We start from the raw sequence: 19,648 nt of genomic DNA, 5'->3' as shown, positions 1-19,648 counted from the left end.
ATTACCTGTAGCAGAATGGCTAAAGTTCACAGAAATATCCAGACAAGGTGGACCAAGAACACAAATTTAATGTTCTCCATGGACAAAATAGATTCAGAAGAAGAAGAATCTTATTTGCATCAGCCACTAGCCATAGCAATAAAATAAAATGTACTGAATATTGAGGTAAAAACTTAACTACAGAAAATACATTTTGGGGGTTCAGAGAATATCTGTCAGTATCCATCTAGGTTTTAATTTAAAAACAAAACAAAAACTGTGTGTGTGTGTGTGTGTGTGTATGCAACATGCACAGACAGCTCTACAAGAGTAAACATTTGACATTTTATTTACTTTGTTGTCATGTTTCCGCAATCCATTTTATCACAGCTCTTCTTGTTCACTGCGCTCATGGGATGAGACCCAACGGTTTAGAATCAATTCCTAAAAAAAGTCATTGATTATTGACGACTAAAAAGGTATAAATGGAAAAAAAAGTTTGTTCACTGATCTTGTCCCTAGTTAACCCAGTATGATTTACCTGTAGCAGAAGTGCCCTTTGGGCTTCCCACTGGGATAAGGCAGCAGCTCATCAACGTACATGCATGCCCACCACAGTAGCACCCCCAGTCCCATTCACCTTGTTTGTCCTTATCCCTCAATCACACACAACCAATGGAAAAACAAATAACTTTGGTCTCTATTGTTCTGACACATTTCCAACCCTAACTCAAGAAAGGAGATTCTGACTAAATACCAGGAAGACATTGTGGCGGTAAGAGCTGTTCCATAGTGGAACTGACTTCCTCGGAAGGTGGTGGCCTCACGGGTGGTTGTTAAGCAGGGGCTGGATGGCTACCCATCATGGAGATTCCTGCATTGCAGCTGTTTGGACTAGAGGACACTTGGGATCCCTCCTAACTCTGCAGTTCTATGATTCTACGCCAGCACACCTTCTGTTTTCAGTATGCCAAGACCTGAGCCATGTACAATATGATTTTGGTGTTTCGCCTGTCTTTCCCATATCAGTGAAAGAGGTGTATTATGTGGCATAGCGGGCTGATGTTCAAGATCCAGGTGCCCGAAGTTCCTTTGGGAGTGTCGGATTAGAAACTTCAAATCTTAGGCATTATGTTGCACTGTTTTCTAGGATTCTGACCACACTAGAGCATTACTTCTTATTACTACTTTTTCAAGAGTAATTTGCCTGCTACTGAAATGGCATAGAAAGCACATCAATGTAACTAGATGCCTCATTGCTCCTGTAACATCTATAGGAAGGAGCCTCATAAGTTAGGCAAATGATGTATCTCATTCTGCTCTTTTGAGATATATAAATTAGCCCGAATAATCAATTGCTCAACAATTACTCTAACAATTCAGGCACAGGCAAAAATATTTTTACTGCATTCCCAGATATTAACCCTAGGTTCTCAAATCAGATTGCCATGTGTGGTATACCCAGCTCAAGTTACTACATATATATACTGAATTAGGAAAGGTTCAAATATTACAAAATAAATTATTAAAATATGGTCTACATTCTATCCAGAGAACTGGATACCTTAAGGCAGTCAGTGACTTCAGAAAACAAATCAGAGGAGGACTTGCATACCTGAACTTTAATTCTTTTGAGACATTCTGGTGACAACATTTCTTTTGCAGTCATATCAGGTGGCTGAATCAAATAGCAGAACATGAGTTCCTGGTGGTTAAAAAAAAAAATCCATTAAAATGTACGAAATTCATGTAGTGTAAGATTTGCTCTTTACATCTGTAGTAAGGCAAAATGTGCTTCAATGAATATAACGCTGAATGTGGATCAAGGAGATCTGGGTTCAAATTGTCATCCAACCACAATCACATTGGGTGTGGTCTGCAACTGGATGGCTATGTACAGGTCACTCGCTTGCTCCCCGATTCTAAGACCAGGGTTCCTTTGTGGAAAGCTTCAGTGGACACAATTTGTATTCCTACCTACGGCAATTCTTTTTGCTGTATTGGGGGAAGCTCCAAAGAGCCTCAAACCCGAGTTTGTGAAGTAAAATTTCACAAGAAATTGCAGCGATGAGAGACCTGTCTGTGTGTGTAGGTATGTGCAACTCTAATCAGAAGTACTAGGCATAAGTACTTTATCTCCAGTTCTTATTACTCTGTTGCATGTTTCCAGAAAAGTACCCTTCCCAGTGTGTCTAATGGGGGTTATACCCATTTAAAGAATGCTGTGCAGGACAAAATAAAATAAGTGTGTTCTAGATAGGTTACTAAAATGTGTAAGGTTTCAGATAAAAAGTTGAAAACTGATAAGCAAGTATTCCAACACATCCCAGCTACTAGATAAGTGTTAAAATGGAAATTTGAATGTGCTTGACTTGAAATATTTAAAGTACTTCCCCGTAAGCTAGAAATTTGAAATTCAGCATGTATGTACACTAACCCTGCAATCTTACTTCCACCTCTCTACTTGGAAATAAGTCCCATTATGTTTTTTGGGCCTTACTTTGAGATAAGTGCACATAGGGCTTAAGGCACCCTGATTACTCGAATTGGGCGTTTCTTCTCTCTTCCCTGAAACTTGGGAAGTTCTCTGAACTGTCTCTTATCAGTGGCTAGCACTGAATAAGAAAAGGTGCAGATGGCCCAGACTGTAAGAGTTCCCCATACAAATACAGTCATACCTTGGTTTTTGAACAGCTTAGTTCTCAAATGTTTTGGCTCCCAAACGCTGCAAACCTGGAAGTGACTGTTCCGGTTTGCAAACTATTTTTGGAAACTGAACATCCGATGGGGCTTCCGCAGCTTCTGATTGACTGCAGGAGCTTCCTGCAGCCAATCAGAAGCTGCACTTTGGTTTCCAAACATTTTGGTAGTTGAACGGACTTCCAGAACCGATTCCTTTCGACTTCCAAGGTACGACTATACTTGAAGCGGCTTCGGTGACACTAAGAAACACAGCTGAACCCAGGATAGGTCACACACATGGAGGATCAATCAAATCAATTGATCAGTATCTCATTTATCTTATTTATGGCTATAATTGACAACTTCACATTATCTCTTTTTGTGCCCCCACTGTAGCACCTTTCCTTTGCTCCACAATGCTTTTCCTTGTAGCTTTGAAACGCTTAGCTGAGTCTATGTTACCTTGGAAACATTTGCTGTAGTCCTGTTCAACCCAGACAAAGACTTCCAGCTGAAAGGTCTGTGTGGTGACCCTTCAAAGTCACTGTTAACTAATTCCACAATGACAGAGTAACTGGAAGACAAAGCAAAGTGAAACTTTTTTAGGATGATGGGGTGAAACTGGCATTTAAAAACTAGGTACTAGTCCTCAGCTAAAATTTACTTAAGAGCTGAAGCTTCACTTTAGCAGAGTGAACAAAAAGAGCAACAAGTGCGTTTCTCATACTTTTAAAGTGTACCATTTAGCAAAAGATACAGCCACCTTGCAGGCTATTTTGTCTAGCCCTCCATCCAGTTACCCAAACTCAAAGCTGCTTTCCAGAGTCACTCTGTTAGATATCTTATGAGTCCACTAAGGAAAACTTGTACTCAAACTTGCTTTGTACCCCAGAGTACTTATTAAAAATGTCAATCTCCTGTCCCTTCCCAATGCAATCATGTTTCCTTCAGTGCTAATGATGCAAGAATTAAGCATAACACTTAAGCATGTCTGTCTGTCTGTCTGTCTGTAATATCCAAATCTGAATGCTATACCTGGCATGGTAAAAAGGAGGACCTTTTCGATACAACACTGCAATGGGAAGAAAAGAAACAAAACAAGCGCTTACTAGAAATAATCATGCTTTCTTCATTTTGAATCATATTAATGTAGGACACGTGGCTTTCCCATTACTCAGCTTTGAAAATCTAAACCATCATATAATAGGATCAGGGTTGTTTGCTTTTATTCTAACCGCAGTTGGGAGCTGAAGCTGCTCACAATAAATAAAAATCCTAATCAGGTAACTGGGAATAAAGATATTTTAACTACTTGTACAGTGCCACCTTCAGGGGGAAAAACCCCACACATGTCACTCCAAGTCAACTAGCAAACATAACACATAAGGATCTAAAAACAGCCACAGAGTGATCTATTCCACGAGAGATGGGTTAAATCCAGCCTCCGGCTGCTCACTTGCTTGCCAACAATCTTACCAAGGTTGCACCTGCTTCTAGATGAGGTTCTCAGTCTGGGAAAACACATGCAGAGGAGGTCACAGCTGCATGCACAGCATTTGGGGACGTAATGTGCAGAGCTATTTACTCAAGAGAGCTGCCAATGGTCCTGGGAACCAAAGCATACTGGCTCCACTCAAAAGACTGAATGCGGACCAAGAGGAATCTGGAGCAGTAACTAATGCAGCACAGTTGATGCTGCCAAGGGATTACCATAGTAATTAACAGCAAGTTGGTCCCCCAGACTAAAAGAGAAGTGAAACTTTCTTTTATTGGGAAAACTAATTGCTTTAAATGTTGCATTCTTTTATCATCATTTGCGTTCAGAGAGGGACAGTGATGTAATTAATCTTCTTGCATGCTCAGGCAAGCCAATACCTTGCTGGGTCTGTTCCTCTTAGAAAGGAGGGGGTGAGAGTAGGTTATGGGAGGTAAATCCCCACCAGGACTTGCCCAGGTAAATGGCTAGGGTCTCACTCCTCATGCTCATAGGCCTGAAGGACAACGGGAAGAGATGAACTGAGGAAAGACTGTAAAGAGCGCTGTATATTAAATGTGCTCCACAAGACAATAAACACCCCCAGGAGATTACCAGACTCTTTCTTGCCTATGGTAAAAAGCTTTTCCCTCCTACAGATGACAGCAGGTCATCAATTAAACATTTCTTTTAAAAAATACTGCTGTGTGCACATCTATTATTCAAACGAGGCAACAGAGAATGGGAACACCAAGACATTAGCACTCAAGATTCAAGGAAGCTACAGTCAAATGAATGGGGAGCACATGAACCAGACAATGAGCAATAGCCTATTTAAGTTGGGGAGCAAGTTGACAAAAAATAACTTTCTGCACTGTGAGACGATTAGCTGAGCCAATCCCCCACCCCACAAAGCTCCACCAGCTTTCATCATTGCAATATCCATTTCATCACACTTTTCCAGTGTGTGGCCTCTCTTACGTTCTGCAATCTGCACTAACCATATTTGGTCCAGTGGTCTTTGTTATCAAGGAGCGGGGAAAACGATATCACAAAGGCTATCTATGGGTCGGTCTGGGTGATAGCAATCTAGTGATCATGTGGAGGGGGAATGCAAAAGTACCTGCCCACCCCTCTTCCCAGCACACTTTCTTGCTTCTGCCCATCACTATGAGGATGGCACAGATGAATTCTAGCCTGCATGTCTAACATCAAACGCATGCAGGTCAAAATTGGTCCCCAGGTCTTACCTGGGAATTGACTGCACCATCCCCTACTTATGGCCTGTGCTTGCAGGCCATGAGTTGGAAAACCTGTCCTTGTGGAAATGGGAGGGGCAGTGCATCACCACATAAAAAGGACTGGATCCGCATTGTGTGCACCAGCCTCTACTGCAAACTATAATCAATGAAAGGAAAATACTCACAGAGGTCAGTCCCATATTTCAGGCCAACTTTAGGGACCCATCCTTTACTACGGAAGTAGTGATATGCCATGTATGTAGCCTTAAATTTGGGTTGTGCTTCGCTAAAAACTTCCCATAGCTTCAGAATAGATAAAGGTGCCTAAAAACACAACCAGATGCTTTCCTATAATTACAGTGTACAAAAGCAACCTACTATTATTGGCAGCTAAGTCAACAATCTTAGCCACTTCTAGAGCAGCGTCTTTTATCTTTTATTCAAGTTGGGAGAAGGCACAAAGAGGACAGAAGCCAAATGTCAAGTTTGCCATGCAAGTCTACGCATAAATGCCATCTAGCTTTTGAACTGCGGTGTAGCTAAAGCTATTAAAAATAGGTTCCAGGGCATCTAGTCTAGGGAGCTCAGCAGTCAGAAATGGAACACCAAACGGTATACTCAACTACACAATGCAGAAACAGTTTAGGATAAAGCTTTATTCTCATAGCATTATACAAAATCTTGAGCTCTGTTATACCCATTTAAGCCCCCTAAAATGAATGGAACTTACAATCCAATGCTATGCATGTTCACAGGGACTTAAAACCCACAGAGTTCAAAGGGCATACGCAACTAATGCAAAATTGTAACTAAAGACGGTCTACGTTTATGCAGAGAACTAAGATTATACGAGAAGGAAAAATTACCCATGGTGCAAGTTGCCTTGGAAACTATTACAAAGTGTTTGTTGTTTTATGCTAACAAGCAACACACACAACAGGTTAAATCACACATAGCTTACTACTACTGACTAAAGGCACCCAGCTGGATCTAGCCAGGACTCCAACTTTTATTGCCAAGGAATCCACCAGGTACTTTGCCTCCCCTATGGCATATCTAACTAAACTTGAAGTCCCTAAACACTGAAAGGCTTTTACCCTGGCTCGATGCCATGCCCTCCCCTCGGCTGTCATTGAAGGTCGATACAGGAAGATTAACTATCCGGGAGACAATGTCCCTGTGACTCGGGACAAATAGAAACGGTGGAGCATGTCCTTCTCCAGGGCCTGTATTACAGAGACATTCGTATTAGCCTGATTTCCCCACTACTTCATAAGTACCCAGGGCGCACAGGGCAATTCTATACCTCCCTGCTGCTCTCAGATACCAATCCTGCTACAACAGACAATGTTGCTAGATTCTGCACAGCAGCGCTCAAAATTCATCGGAGGATGACCTGTGCCACAAACCAGATTTAAGGAACATATCAGAGTGCTCCATGAATTAATAGTTAAAGTCTTTTATAAATCAGCCTTTTATGCTCTTCCACACCCTTCCAATCCGCCTATCCCTTCTTTTAGCTTCTTTTAAATTCTTATAGACTTTTATATTCACCTTCTGTTTTAATACCTTTTAGCTTTCCAAAATGCTTTTCAGATTTCAAATGACTGCATCCCACCCTTTTATGCTGGTCTATGACCGTAATAAAGATTTGTATTGTATTGACTTTTAGTCACCATCTTACCTCATTGTAATAAATACTTAAACATCCCAAAGCATAGACCAAGAAAAAGGCCTAAAAAACAAACAGTAATTAAAATCATTTTGTGTATGTTATATACATTATTACAGAGTACTGGCACCAACATGTTTTGCATAGCAAGGGTAGGGGGGTCGGAAGGGAAGTGGGAAAAGTCAAACAATGCATTTGCTCACACAATCATACTTTTCGTCAAATAACAGGAGCTAAGTTCTCATCAGTACAAACAGGACTGCTGAATCCTCAAATAATAATAATAAAAGCCCTCCCATTTACATCCAAGGTTGCAGTCATTTACATGCTTGCTTCTGAGCAGACAAACAAAAGATTTTGCTGCAATCCATCTACCCAATGAGCACAATCCTTCAAGAGTTTATCCTAAGTAAATTCCACTGAAAACAGAGGAACTGAGTAAGAGCAACAAGATTATTCAGGATCTTTTGAGAAAGGGAAAACCCTTCACTAGAATATGACTTTCATTCTTCGTGTTGTCAATTCTAGCAACAGAAGGAAAAAGAGCTTAGCCTTGGGATGGATGAGGAGATTTCACCCCTCCCATACCCAAGAATCTCCTGAACATCTCCTGATGATCTCTGCTGACTCTCCACAGAGAAGAGGAGGCGTGTCCTGCCTATTAACTTATTCTGCCCAGCAACATATCTGTGTGTGTGAGAGAGAGTCAGTCAGTCAGTGTATCGGAGAGAGTGAGAGTGTTAGAGATCCTAGAGATTAGATTGCTGCTAAGAGCAGCTGCAGACTCTCAGTGTAGCATTGCTTTATGCTCAGAATACTTAGCTCTGTATATAGTTTTGTACCATAGTTGTAGTTATAGAATAAAAGGAAGATATTTTACAGAGCTGCTCTCCGAGTGGTTTATACTCTGCAAGACTCTGCAAAACTCTGCTGCGCAACGACTGAAGTATTGAGACAGTGAATCCGGTGCTCTCAGCTCTAAGCTCTAAGCTGTGAGTCCACAGCACTGTGACCGTTTCCTGCGGGAAGGAGGTCTCTGGCGGTGCTACCCAGCTCGCCCAGCCCAGTCGGGGTTGAGGTACATGAGTCCAGTTGGCGCACTGGCTCTAGGGCGATGCTGACATCGGTTATGGGCCCAGTCGTTGTTCCAGTCGTCTGACCTGACGTTGTCCCAGTCGTCCCAGTCGCCAGAGGTTTCTGTTGCTGATTGCTGGACGGTGGAACGGACGCTGCATGCTGGACTGATTTGTGGTGCCCAGAAGCAGAGCTGTTTTGGAGCAGAGTGTTCAAGCTGCCGCTGTTGCTGTTGCTGCTGCTTGATTTACAGAGGTATGTTGCTGACTGCCAAAGGAAGAAGATAGCATCCCTGTTTGCCTGTTAATTGCGCTCTGAGTGGGAGAGAGAGTGGCTGAAGGAGTCAAGGCTTTATCTGTGTTGCACGAGGGAAGTGTCTTGCTCTAAGTAATAGCAGACATGGCCTGTGCACATTCTGGCCAGATGGCTCTGTCCTTTCCCCTCCTTACGCCTGAAAACTATGCAGTTTGGCAAGTAAAGATGAAAGCGCTTTTACAGAGGGAAAAGCTATTTCACACGATAGAAGATGACCCTCCAGAGAAGGATGATGATGATTGGGCTGAATGGCATGCTGCAGATATGAAAGCCCGAGGAACAATTGTTTTGAGTGTTTCAGACCACTTGCTGGTGAACTTAGAGGGTCAAGAGACTGCACAAGCTGTTTGGCATAAGTTGACAGATATGCATCTGAGACAAAATGCTGGTTCCAGTGTGATTTTCTTTAAGAAGCTGTGCAGGCTGCAGTTGGAGAAAGGTGGTGATTTGCCTAGCCATCTATCTCAATTAAAGCGTCTCAGACAAGACCTTGTTCAGCGAGACCTGGCTATTTCAGAGGCTGTATTTGCAATGCTAATGATCAATAGCCTAGATGAGTCTTATGATGGAGTGGCTGCCCAGATTTCTACAATGCCTTCTGACCGGCTAGCAGAAGATTATGTGTCTAGCGTGCTTCTGAATGAGTGGGATCGCAGACAGGCTGTTAGAGAAAGCCGGGAAAACTGTGCTGTTAAAAATGTGCTTGAAAATGTGCCTGAGTCTTCAGCAGGGGAAAGTGAAAGTGAAACTGCTGCTGTTAAAGCTTTGAAATTGAAGCGGTGCTTTTCGTGTGGAGCACAAGGCCATTTGAGTTTCCAGTGTAAGAAGTCTTCAAAGAAGAAGGGAAACTTCAGAGGCAGAGGGGGAGGAGGAAGAAATCCCCAAGCACCTGCTACTTCAAAGGCCTTGATCTCTCGCTGTTCCAGTCAACGTGGGCGGAGTTTCTTCGTGGTCGACTCTGGCTGTTCAAACCACATAGCCAAAGATAAGAATCTCTTTGTTCAGCTTGAGAAGCAAGAGAAAGAAATTCATCAAGCAGATGGGACAGTTCTCACAAGTGTGGCTCAGGGAACTGTGTTCTTAAAGAGCCTGAATGCAACTATTAAGAATGTCCTGTATGCACCTGATATTTAGGACAATTTGTTGAGTGTTTCCCAGCTTGATCGTCAAGGGTTTAAGGTGGTGTTTGCAAAATCTCACTGTGAAATTCTTAGAGATGGCAAGCTCATTCTGTATGCAAAATGTGTAAATGGACTGTACCAATTGCCTTTTGTTTCAGGTACAGGCACTGCAGAAGCAACTGAGAAAGAGTGTTGCAATTTATCTGTGGATAAGAATGAGAAGTTGCATGACCAATGTATTCATTATTATCACCGTATTTATGCTCATCTGAATTTCCAGGCTGTGGCAAAAATGCCTGATATGGTTCAGGGTATGAGGTTGAAAGAATGTCCCTACCACATGAAATGTGTTTCTTGTGCTGAGAGTAAGGCAAGGCAAGCTCCCAAAGGTACAGAGTCTGGGAGAGAGGCCAAGAAACCATATGAAGTCATTCATGCAGACTTAGTGGGGCCTCTAGCGCTCTCTAGAGGCAATTCAAGGTTTTTTATGGTTCTGATAGACTCCTATTCGAAATATGTTTGGATCTATATGCTGCAGAAAAAGTCTGAAGCCTTTACCAAGTTTCGCCAGTTTTGTAAATGGCTCAGAAATGTACATAATGAGAATGTACGTTTTCTTTTCACCGACAGGGGTGGAGAGTTTTGTTCAGAAGAGTTTGAGAGTTTTCTTTCTGAACAGGGCATTGAGCATAGGACCGCCATGCCCAGATCACCCTGGCAGAATGGTTTATGTGAGAAAGTGAACCAAACCCTGCAGCAAGGAATCAGAACACTGTTACATGATTCAGGGCTACCCAATCCTTTTTGGGCTGAAGCTCTTTCGTTTTTCTGTCACATGTATAACAGGAGGTACCAGTCTAGTGTAAATTGCACCCCATATGAGATGCTTCACGGAAGAAAGCCATGTGTAAAGCATTTTAAAATTTTTGGTTCGCAGGTTTGGGTGCACACCTCGCAAGGTGACAAACTGAGCAAGTGTGGAGAACGTGGCATTTTCCTAGGATATGAGAAAGGGTCTTATCGTGTTCTGATCACAGACACGAAAACCATAAGGCTGACCAGGAGTATTGATGACAATCCACAATGGGACAGAGTTGGTGTTTTTCAGTATCATCCCATTTGTGATGATGGTGCAAAAGGGGCAAAGAAAGTTAAGAGGGAGGCAAGTGATGTTATTGGTGATAATTCTGATTCCAATGTAGTTCCAGATGATGGCACAGATTATCAGAGCCCAAAAGCCTCAGGTGAGTCTGACGCTGACTCAGACTTAGCAGCTTCATATACTTTAGCTCCCCATTCTCCGAAAGAGGAGGAAGCACCAGAACAAGAGGATCAGAGAGTTTTGCGCAGATCCGAGAGAACAACCAAGGGTGTACCACCGAAAAGGTTTTCTGAAGAGTTTGCAAAGACTGCGGTCACGAGCAACTCTGGTGGGTTTTTCAAACCTAGCATGAAGTGTGCTGAGAGTAGTAGCACAAAATGCTTTGTTTATTTCCTTACCTGATATTTGAAGGAAAGCGTGTATTTGAGTTCTGAAAAATGGTTTGTTCAAATCTGCCTAATTAGAAATGTCAATTTGTGTCTGAAAGGAAGAAATGTGTGTGATGATTTCTCTAGAAGCTGCTTATTCATTTGTATTGTCACAGTGTGTTATATGCTGGGAAGAGAGATACCTGCAAATGTGTTAACCAAGGTTGTAAGCAGAGAACAACTTTTGGAGTGTATGTGTAAATTGCAGTTGTGTTAAAGATTCTTGAAATGGTCGGATGAAATGGGGGAGGATGAGGAGATTTCACCCCTCCCATACCCAAGAATCTCCTGAACATCTCCTGATGATCTCTGCTGACTCTCCACAGAGAAGAGGAGGCGTGTCCTGCCTATTAACTTATTCTGCCCAGCAACATATCTGTGTGTGTGAGAGAGAGTCAGTCAGTCAGTGTATCGGAGAGAGTGAGAGTGTTAGAGATCCTAGAGATTAGATTGCTGCTAAGAGCAGCTGCAGACTCTCAGTGTAGCATTGCTTTATGCTCAGAATACTTAGCTCTGTATATAGTTTTGTACCATAGTTGTAGTTATAGAATAAAAGGAAGATATTTTACAGAGCTGCTCTCCGAGTGGTTTATACTCTGCAAGACTCTGCAAAACTCTGCTGCGCAACGACTGAAGTATTGAGACAGTGAATCCGGTGCTCTCAGCTCTAAGCTCTAAGCTGTGAGTCCACAGCACTGTGACCGTTTCCTGCGGGAAGGAGGTCTCTGGCGGTGCTACCCAGCTCGCCCAGCCCAGTCGGGGTTGAGGTACATGAGTCCAGTTGGCGCACTGGCTCTAGGGCGATGCTGACAGGAAGCAGTCCTTAAAAGAAAGAAAAATCACCCCCCAGCAAGTGTATACATTAGTGCTAGGTAAGAGGAGTGGACTGCTGAAGAAAGGGAGGGGATTTGGCAGGGAATAAGTTTCCCAAAATGAAAGGAGAGGTACAAATGATCATTTGTGAAGTGAGGAGGGACTTGGGCAGTTACGTCCTAAGGACCATCAAGGAATGCCTGGGACTGTGGAGGAGTCAAAAAGGAGCTGCAACAGCCATAGCAGCTATCACAGTTTATCAGAATTATGAGCCATATTCAATATGAATCCAACTGGAAGCAAGTGGTGGGCAATATCATGTGGCTGCTCTAGTGACCAGTAGTACAAATGCACCTGGAAAGGCCAATCATGTCAGAATTCTGCAAGACTGAATTTATAATTTTTCCTCTTCCAAAATTTATCCACACTTTCTTAAAAACAAAAACCATGCAAATACCAAAGTTATATATTTACATTGGCAAATTACTAAGTATGACAGTCTTCCAAACTTACCTCTTCTAGACTGAGTTGCAAATATTCTAAGATCCTAAATGGATTCCTTCTGCACACTAACCTTTCTTTTTTGACTAACTGCAAGAAAAGTAGCAAACCAAAGTTACAAAGACGCAGTCACAACTCTAAGCTATTTACCTAGCTAAGAGCCTGCCAGCAAGATACTTCGTATTCCTTTTCCCCCATAAAATCTCTTTCTGACATGCCTCTTCATTCCTGAAAAATTTTCTCTCTCTGCTTAGCACACCTCATTTGATGGCATTGGCTTATCTTCTCCCATGTCCCAATGTGCCGTGGGCAGGAGAACCTTAGAACTGAAACTCCAAGATTCACAAGTTACTTGTTAAACTGACCTGTCCCTACTGCATAAATGCCATAATGGCTTTCAAGTGATGCAGATCAGCTGAGTGATTTCTTTCAGCAGAAAGGGATAAATGATGACACCTACTGCCTATGTCAGAAATATGTCGCTGAAAAGGCAAAATGTTATTTTAATAATTTGTTAACAAAAGTTGCCCCTCCAAAAACAGCACTGGGCTAATTTGTGACCTTATGTGTGATTTCTTACCTCTTTTTTCAGACATAAATTTGATTCTTCTTCTTCTTGAACTAACACAAACTCATTATTATAGTCTTGATTAATACAATCTTCTGGCTTGCAGATGTGATGCACACTGACTGGACACAGTTTTGCCAAGTGTCTTTCAGCTAAAGCTTTAGATCCTGTTACATCTGATTCATTAGAGTCATTCTCGGCTAGTGGGTCAAAAAATGGACCGCCTTCCTGGCCAGCTACTTTATCCCCATTTGTTTCATAAGAAGTCACTACATGCTTTGACTCATCCCCAGCCGTCTCCATCTTGATGGTCTCCTCAGCCTCATTATTTTGCTCAACTTCTCTCAGAGTAACGGGCTGCGTATAATTCAGAATGGCTGCATCAACTGTGAAGTCATCCAGTCCTTGCTCCCGCATGAGGCTTTTAGCCCATTCTACATGACGCTGGTACCTGGAATAAAAAAGGAAACACAGGGGTTGCCAATCTTTCCGAGGCCTGTGGACACACTTGCAAATGGGAGAAGCTGTTTTTAGCACCACATAAGACGTCCTGCAACCAAGCACACACCAAGACCTTTTCTGTTGGCTACACAATAATGATTCTTTTGCGCTTAATTTCAGCAGGGGGAGGGGCCCCTACATGTGCCAGAAAAGCCCCCTGCAGGCCCATGTGCACCCTCAAGCACCACATTAGCCACCCCTAACAAACTTCAATTTCACTATTATTATTATTATTATTATTATTATTATTATTATTATTATTAAGTTTGTATACTGCCCTGTGCCCATAGATCTCAGGGCAGTTCACAGCACAAAATTACAATATAGAAAACACAAGTACATTGGTACCTCGGGTTACATACGCTTCAGGTTACATACGCTTCAAGTTACAGACTCCGCTAACCTAGAAATAGTACCTCGGGTTAAGAACTTTGCTTCAGGATGAGAACAGAAATTGTGCTCCGGCGGCAGCGGGAGGCCCCATTAGCTAAAGTAGTACCTCAGGTTAAGAACAGTTTCAGGTTAAGAACAGACCTCCAGAACGAATTAAGTTCTTAACCTGAGGTACCACTGTACATAACAAAAATAAGAACAAAAACAAACCAATAACGCCCCCTCCCTTCCACAAAAGATTTAAAAGGGCATCGGATGTCAATCAGCCATGGTTAAAGGGGAACATCTTCGCCTGGCACCCAAAGGTGTATAATGAAGGTGCCAGTCGGACCTCCCTGGTATCAAGGAACTGCAGTTCAAGCTTCAGACACAGGAGGGGGAAAAAGGGGGGGAGCCACACTTACTTTTTCGATGAGATTATTGGCATGTTTAACCCGACATCTGCAATAAAAGCAGAATTGTTAGCTATTGATTCCGCAACACACAGGGCAACCCAAAACCCAGCTGGGAGCAGCAAAGTGGAGTGGATCAGCAGATCTACCTCCACGTTCAAAGTCCTGCTGCTTTCTGGGCAGAAGGCTGAAAGGAGATTTCCCCTTTTTTTGTGCGGCAGCTCCAGGCTGGCATAGACAAGGGAACAAAGAATGGGACCCCTCAGGGAATCCATGCAATTTTGGATCTAAAGCTGTTAGCCCTGGTAGCTTTCCATTCACTAGGGTGGAACTTGGGTAGCGCTTGTGGCACAGCCTTGCTCCCTGCCCCATCAGCAGCGCTTATCTCCACTAGTGGAAGTGATGGAGAGACATCTATGGGCCATTTTTTCTCCCCTGTTCCCCCCACCTCCCCAAGCTATCTATGTGGAAAGGCGGATAGCATTGTACTGACAGTTTGGATTTTGCTTCAAATAATGCATTCATACTAAGAAGAAGAAGAAGAAGAGGAAGAGTTTGGATTTGATATCCCGCCTTTCACTCCCTTTAGGGAGTCTCAAAGCGGCTAACATTCTCCTTTCCCCTCCTCCCCCACAACAAACACTCTGTGAGGTGAGGGAGGCTGAGAGACTTAGAGAAGTGTGACTGGTCCAAGGTCACCCAGCAGCTGCATGTGGAGGAGCGGGGAAGCAAACCCAGTTCACCAGATTACGAGTCTACCGCTCTTAACCACTACACCACAGAAAAATATATCTGTCTTCCTGGCTACCCTCTCTGCATAAGAGGAATCCAGACAACATTTGCTGCAATATTGTGTCTGCAAATGCTGTTTTCCAGGGCCTTAAGGGTTTAAGGACCAAAAATTGAGCCAATCAAAAGAGTTCATTATGCACACTTTATGCCTTTAATTCAGTTTCAGACTAGCTTACCTTGCCACTTAGCAACCAACGTAGGATCTGAAATATTGTATTCCGGCCGACTTCTGGAAAGAATACCTTTCCCAAAAAATCCCTAGAAAAATGAGACATCTGTGTTACCAACAGTTCCACAGTTGTGCATTTGATATTGATCACACACACTGTCATATCTTTTTTAAACTAGAAAGCTTCCAGCATGTATGAAAGTCAGTCAATAAACACAAGCTCTCTGAGCGCTGTTACTCTGATGCTGAAGACAAGTTATCTTCTATGTAGTGTGGAGAAAGTGGATTAGGAAAAGGTTTTCTCCTCCTCTCATAACAGGAACTCCAATGAAGCTGAGTGTTGGAAGATTCAGGACAGGCAAAATAAATAGGCACATAGTGCTTAAAAGCTATTGAATTCATTCCCACAAATTGTATTGAGGGCCACCAGCAGGAAAAGAGAAGCACACACTAGCAAGTTTCTATGAAACACACAATCCAGTACAGTATAGTGCTCATGAACATAAACCTTATTTTGCTGTTGATGCCTTCTCAACCATTCCAGATAGAAATACAGGACCCATGTGATTATTTGACTGATTTGCCCCTCCCCACCTCACACCTTCACACATACACAGTATTTTAACTAGATTGACAATTATTTGGAATATTAATTACATTTTAAAAACTACATTGTGTTGGCAACCAAGGTGAATCTTTTCAATGTCAGAAGCGTCATGCATTAGACAGATAAACAAAAGTCAAGAATACCATACTATATAGATGTTCTATATCTTCAGGATTCTTCACAATTACATTATTATTTAAAATTTCAGCCTGGCATATTTGGAAATCTCTTCCGTAAATTCCCTCTCCGGTAGAAGAAATAGGAAATGGAGAATTATATGATTCATATACTCTTCTCTTCCTTCTTGGGGGATGGAAAATTGCTTCTGCCATTTTGTATTATCCTTCTACTTTAACAACAGTCATCTAAGGACAAAGAACAGAAAGGGAAGAAAAACTTGTGAAATATTTTTTAAAGTCAGACACTTATTAGGTATGCTTGATGAACCATTAAAGTAACATTCTTTCCCTTGAATTGGTCAGAATAATTGATTTCAGTGGCATAAAAGCAGGACACCAACTCAAACTCTTTCTGGAAATATATATACTCGTGCCTTGATTCTCAAATATACACAGTAACTCATGGGATTCACGGTCTTAATATTCCTGCAGAAACAGCCTCTTCCCATCTGTTATTCCAGATTAACGCAAGACAACTTACTGGGGTTACTTCTTGGTGAGCAGTGAGGCCTTGTAAACTATTCACCTTGGGTTACACAGGCCAAAAAGGCTTAACACATTGGAAGACTCTAAGAGCTGGAATACTGAAAGGGTAGAATATGACGGTAGTATTTTATCAGGAACTCAAAGCGCTAAAACCAAACAAAATTACAACACACATATTCGGGAAAGACTCTGGGAGTGTTTGCACTCTCTTCTGTACCAAGTGTCTTAACTCATTTTCTTGAGCTTTCTTTATGTATTCATTTAGTTGTTTTTACACTGAAAAATATTTTCCGGCATGGGGTACCTTGATAGTTCTTCTCAACAGGGACTGGCAGTCCCCAAAAGTGGTGGTAGTTTAAGCTCCATCGCCTGCCTTGCCTTTATCCACACCCACAAAAAGATGTTATCATACAAAGAGAGCTTTTGCGTAAAGTACATTTTGGCATGCTGCATAAAGAATTACTGTCTTCCATTAGTTCCCCCTCCCTGAATAATTAGCTGAAGACACACTTTGGGTGCCAGTGCCTCCACCATCACCAATTGGGGCATGACTGACCTGCCTTTTTTGTGGTGGTGCCATTATATTATATTATTATTAAATTATATAATTCTCCCCCAAGATAGACCCACTCCACTGAAATTTTTAGAAATGTTGAAGACTTATCTGGCCCTGCCATATTTCTGAGATTGGCCAACTCTGGGTTTTTATTGTGCTAGTATAGTTCCAAAACTGTGCAGAAATTTAAAATATGTTATTTGTTCTCTTGATGGTTTCAATTACCTTGTAAGTCACAGAGAGAGGCTTTTTTAAAGTGGGAAAGTGGCATGCATGCTGAGCACACGCTCAGCAAAATAATGCCTCCTCTAAAGTATACGATAAAAATGACAAGCAAAGAAAGCAGTGGCCCCTTTGGACTTGGGGTGGGGAGAGAGAGAAAAAGAGGACACAGAAGGATCCCAGGGTGTTTGCGTCCCTCTCTCCCATTCTCCCTTTCCTGAGGACAAAAGGCAAAGAGGGACACTGTACACTAGGGACACCCTCCTCGGTACAAGCACACCCAACGAGAGGGCTCTGGAAGCGGGAGGGTTTGTGTAGAAGGGACCCTGTGGGTCATCTCCTCCAACCCCCTGCCAAGCCCCAGTTCTGCCTAAGAGACAAATGGGAGGGAGAAAAAGCTCTTGACAGCTCCCGGCACAAAGCTCGCAGTTAACTGGGGGCTGGCTCTTCTTCCCTCTTGCAAAGAAGGTTAACCAAAGCACCTCTCTGGCCACTAGCAGCGAACTGAACCCGAGCAGCGGAAAGGATGCAAGCGGCTCTTCCCCCGCCGCACATGCAGAGAGGACTCCTCCGCCTCGGAAGGAGGAAAGGCCTCTTGCTTCCAAAGAGGTAAAAATAAAACGAAGCGTGCCATGTAACCATCACTTCCGGTTCTTACTCGCGTCCTCCATATGTGAAGCAAGAGTAGAAGAGGTGCAGCCTTAAATTCAGACTTTAAAGTAAAATGGCCATCATCATGCTTATCTAGGCAATGCTGCTCACTGAGTGAGCCTCTCTCTTTAGCTGTTTCTCCCAAAGTCCTACCCTAGCAAGGAAGCCTCTAACGTTCAGGGTGTCGTTCTTCGGTTCTTACACTAATCCCCGCTATCGTTTTCCCCGCATATGGCAGACCCTCAACGCTGCGATTGGGAACCGGAGGTCTACATATAGGAACGTCGTAACGTTGGCTCGTTGCGCTGCGGCAATAGGACGAATCGAAAACTACGCAGCCAATCGGCAACGCGTAAAGAGGGCGGGGGTGGGGGAAAGGAAACGCATGCGCTCTGTAATCTTTCTACCTTGGTGCTGGGAATATTGTTAAGAAGTCGGAACTCCTCCCCCTGCCCCAGTCGGAAGTTGATTCCCAAGCGCTTGGGTGGGGGGCACCCTGGAAAGGGCCACCCACTTGGTGCCTGAAGACTGTAGGCGGCAACCCCAGCGCCTATTCACCTGAGAATAAGCCCCCGTTGAAGAGAGTGGGGTTTGCGCCTGAGAATTGTGGGATTCTGTTGCAGATTATTCCAAAGTGACCCAGACTGTGCCAATCCTGGGCACGTCTGCTATGTGGGCTTTGCTCCTGCATGAATGTAGATAGGATAGCGCAGGGGTCAGCAAAGTTTTTCATCAGGGGGCCGGTCCACTGTTCCCCAGACCTTGTGGGGGGCCGGACTGTATTTTGAAAAAAAATAATGAACAAATTCCCATGCCCCACAAATAACCCAGAGATGCATTTTAAATAAAAGCGCACATTCTACTCATGTAAAAACACGCTGATTACTGGACTGTCCGTGGGCTGGATTTTGAAGGCAATTGGGCTGGATCTGGCCCCCGGGCCTTAGGTTGCCTACCCATGGGGTAGTGTGTCTGTTCTTAAGTACTGGGTGTAAAAGAACGGCAGCATCAGTGTTCATGCTCCTCTCCCCGCTTCCTCTTGTTCCGTGGCAGAAGTGGCAGACCTTATTTTTGAAAGGTGGCAGCTAAGTTTAAGAATCCTCCATTTCCCAAGGGAGTTCCATCTTCTTTCTCCACATCAACCTGTTCAACCATGTCGGTTAAGGAACGATGTGCAGTGTAGGGCAAAATGGGTGCTGGTTGAAAGGTATTTGAAAAACAAAACCAGCACTTCTTACATTTGCTTATTGGAGGAGTCTGCTTTTCGGCATAGGCCGCTCTGTAGATTCTTGGGCAACTGACAAGCCTTACGAGGAGCGCTTGAAGGAGCTAGGTATGTTTAGCCTGGAGAAGAGGAGAGTGAGAGGAATGATAGCCATCTTCAAATATCTTAAGGGCTGTCAGACAGAAGAGGGAGCAACCTTGTTTTCTCCTGCTCTGGAGGGTAGGACTTGAACCAATGGCTTCAAGTTACAAGAAAGGAGAATCCAACTCAACATCCGGAAAAACTTTCTGAAACTAAGAGCTGTTCAGTAGTGGAACAGACTCCCACAACACATGGTGGACTCTCCTTCCTTGGAGATTTTAAAGCAGAGGTTGGATTGTCATCTGTCATGGATGCTTTAGCTGAGATTCCTGAATTGCAGGAGGTTGGACTAGATGACCATTGAGGTCCCTTCCAACTCTCAAGATTCTATGACAAGATAGGACTTTCCTATTGTATGTAGTAT

The 19,648-nt window shown here is 43.2% G+C and overlaps 1 protein-coding gene across 6 annotated transcripts; it reads right to left on the bottom strand.

Annotated features, from left to right (window-relative positions):
- Window positions 1-312: 312 nt before the first annotated feature.
- On the bottom strand, window positions 313-17,896 carry TSEN2 (tRNA splicing endonuclease subunit 2). 6 transcript variants are annotated; one of them, XM_083489019.1, is made up of 13 exons: window positions 17,750-17,873; window positions 16,485-16,587; window positions 15,968-16,189; window positions 15,225-15,306; window positions 14,269-14,305; window positions 12,983-13,421; window positions 12,415-12,492; window positions 7,061-7,111; window positions 5,562-5,700; window positions 3,697-3,733; window positions 3,124-3,235; window positions 1,595-1,684; window positions 313-423 (listed from the first exon to the last, which is right to left on the bottom strand). In XM_083489019.1, the coding sequence occupies exons 3-13, from the start codon at window positions 16,154-16,156 to the stop codon at window positions 364-366; spliced, it is 1,314 nt and encodes a 437-aa protein (XP_083345145.1). In that variant the 5' UTR covers window positions 16,157-16,189; window positions 16,485-16,587; window positions 17,750-17,873; the 3' UTR covers window positions 313-363. The 6 variants fall into 6 exon arrangements, 5 of the variants coding, with proteins under 5 accessions (XP_083345145.1, XP_083345144.1, XP_083345146.1 ...); XR_014522418.1 differs by lacking the exon at window positions 16,485-16,587 and having other exon boundaries at window positions 4,537-5,700; window positions 17,750-17,896; XM_083489018.1 differs by lacking the exon at window positions 16,485-16,587 and having other exon boundaries at window positions 17,750-17,896.
- Between the last annotated feature and the right edge of the window lie 1,752 nt (window positions 17,897-19,648).

This window comes from Podarcis liolepis (genome assembly GCF_965112155.1).
Source record: "Podarcis liolepis genome assembly, chromosome: 2".
NCBI classification, from domain to species: domain Eukaryota; kingdom Metazoa; phylum Chordata; class Lepidosauria; order Squamata; family Lacertidae; genus Podarcis; species Podarcis liolepis.
This window is presented reverse-complemented; position numbering and strand designations above follow the sequence as displayed.

Excerpts from the sequence above, each read along its gene's own strand:
- TSEN2 (XM_083489018.1), bottom strand. The coding sequence starts at position 16,156 with ATGGCAGAAGCAATTTTCCATCCCCCAAGAAGGAAGAGAAGAGTATAT. Across the intron at positions 7,112-12,414 it reads TGCAACTCAGTCTAGAAGAG|GCCTTTTTCTTGGTCTATGC; the intron begins GTAAGTTTGGAA and ends TTTGTTTTTTAG. Across the intron at positions 424-1,594 it reads TCAAAAGAATTAAAGTTCAG|GAATTGATTCTAAACCGTTG; the intron begins GTATGCAAGTCC and ends GACTTTTTTTAG.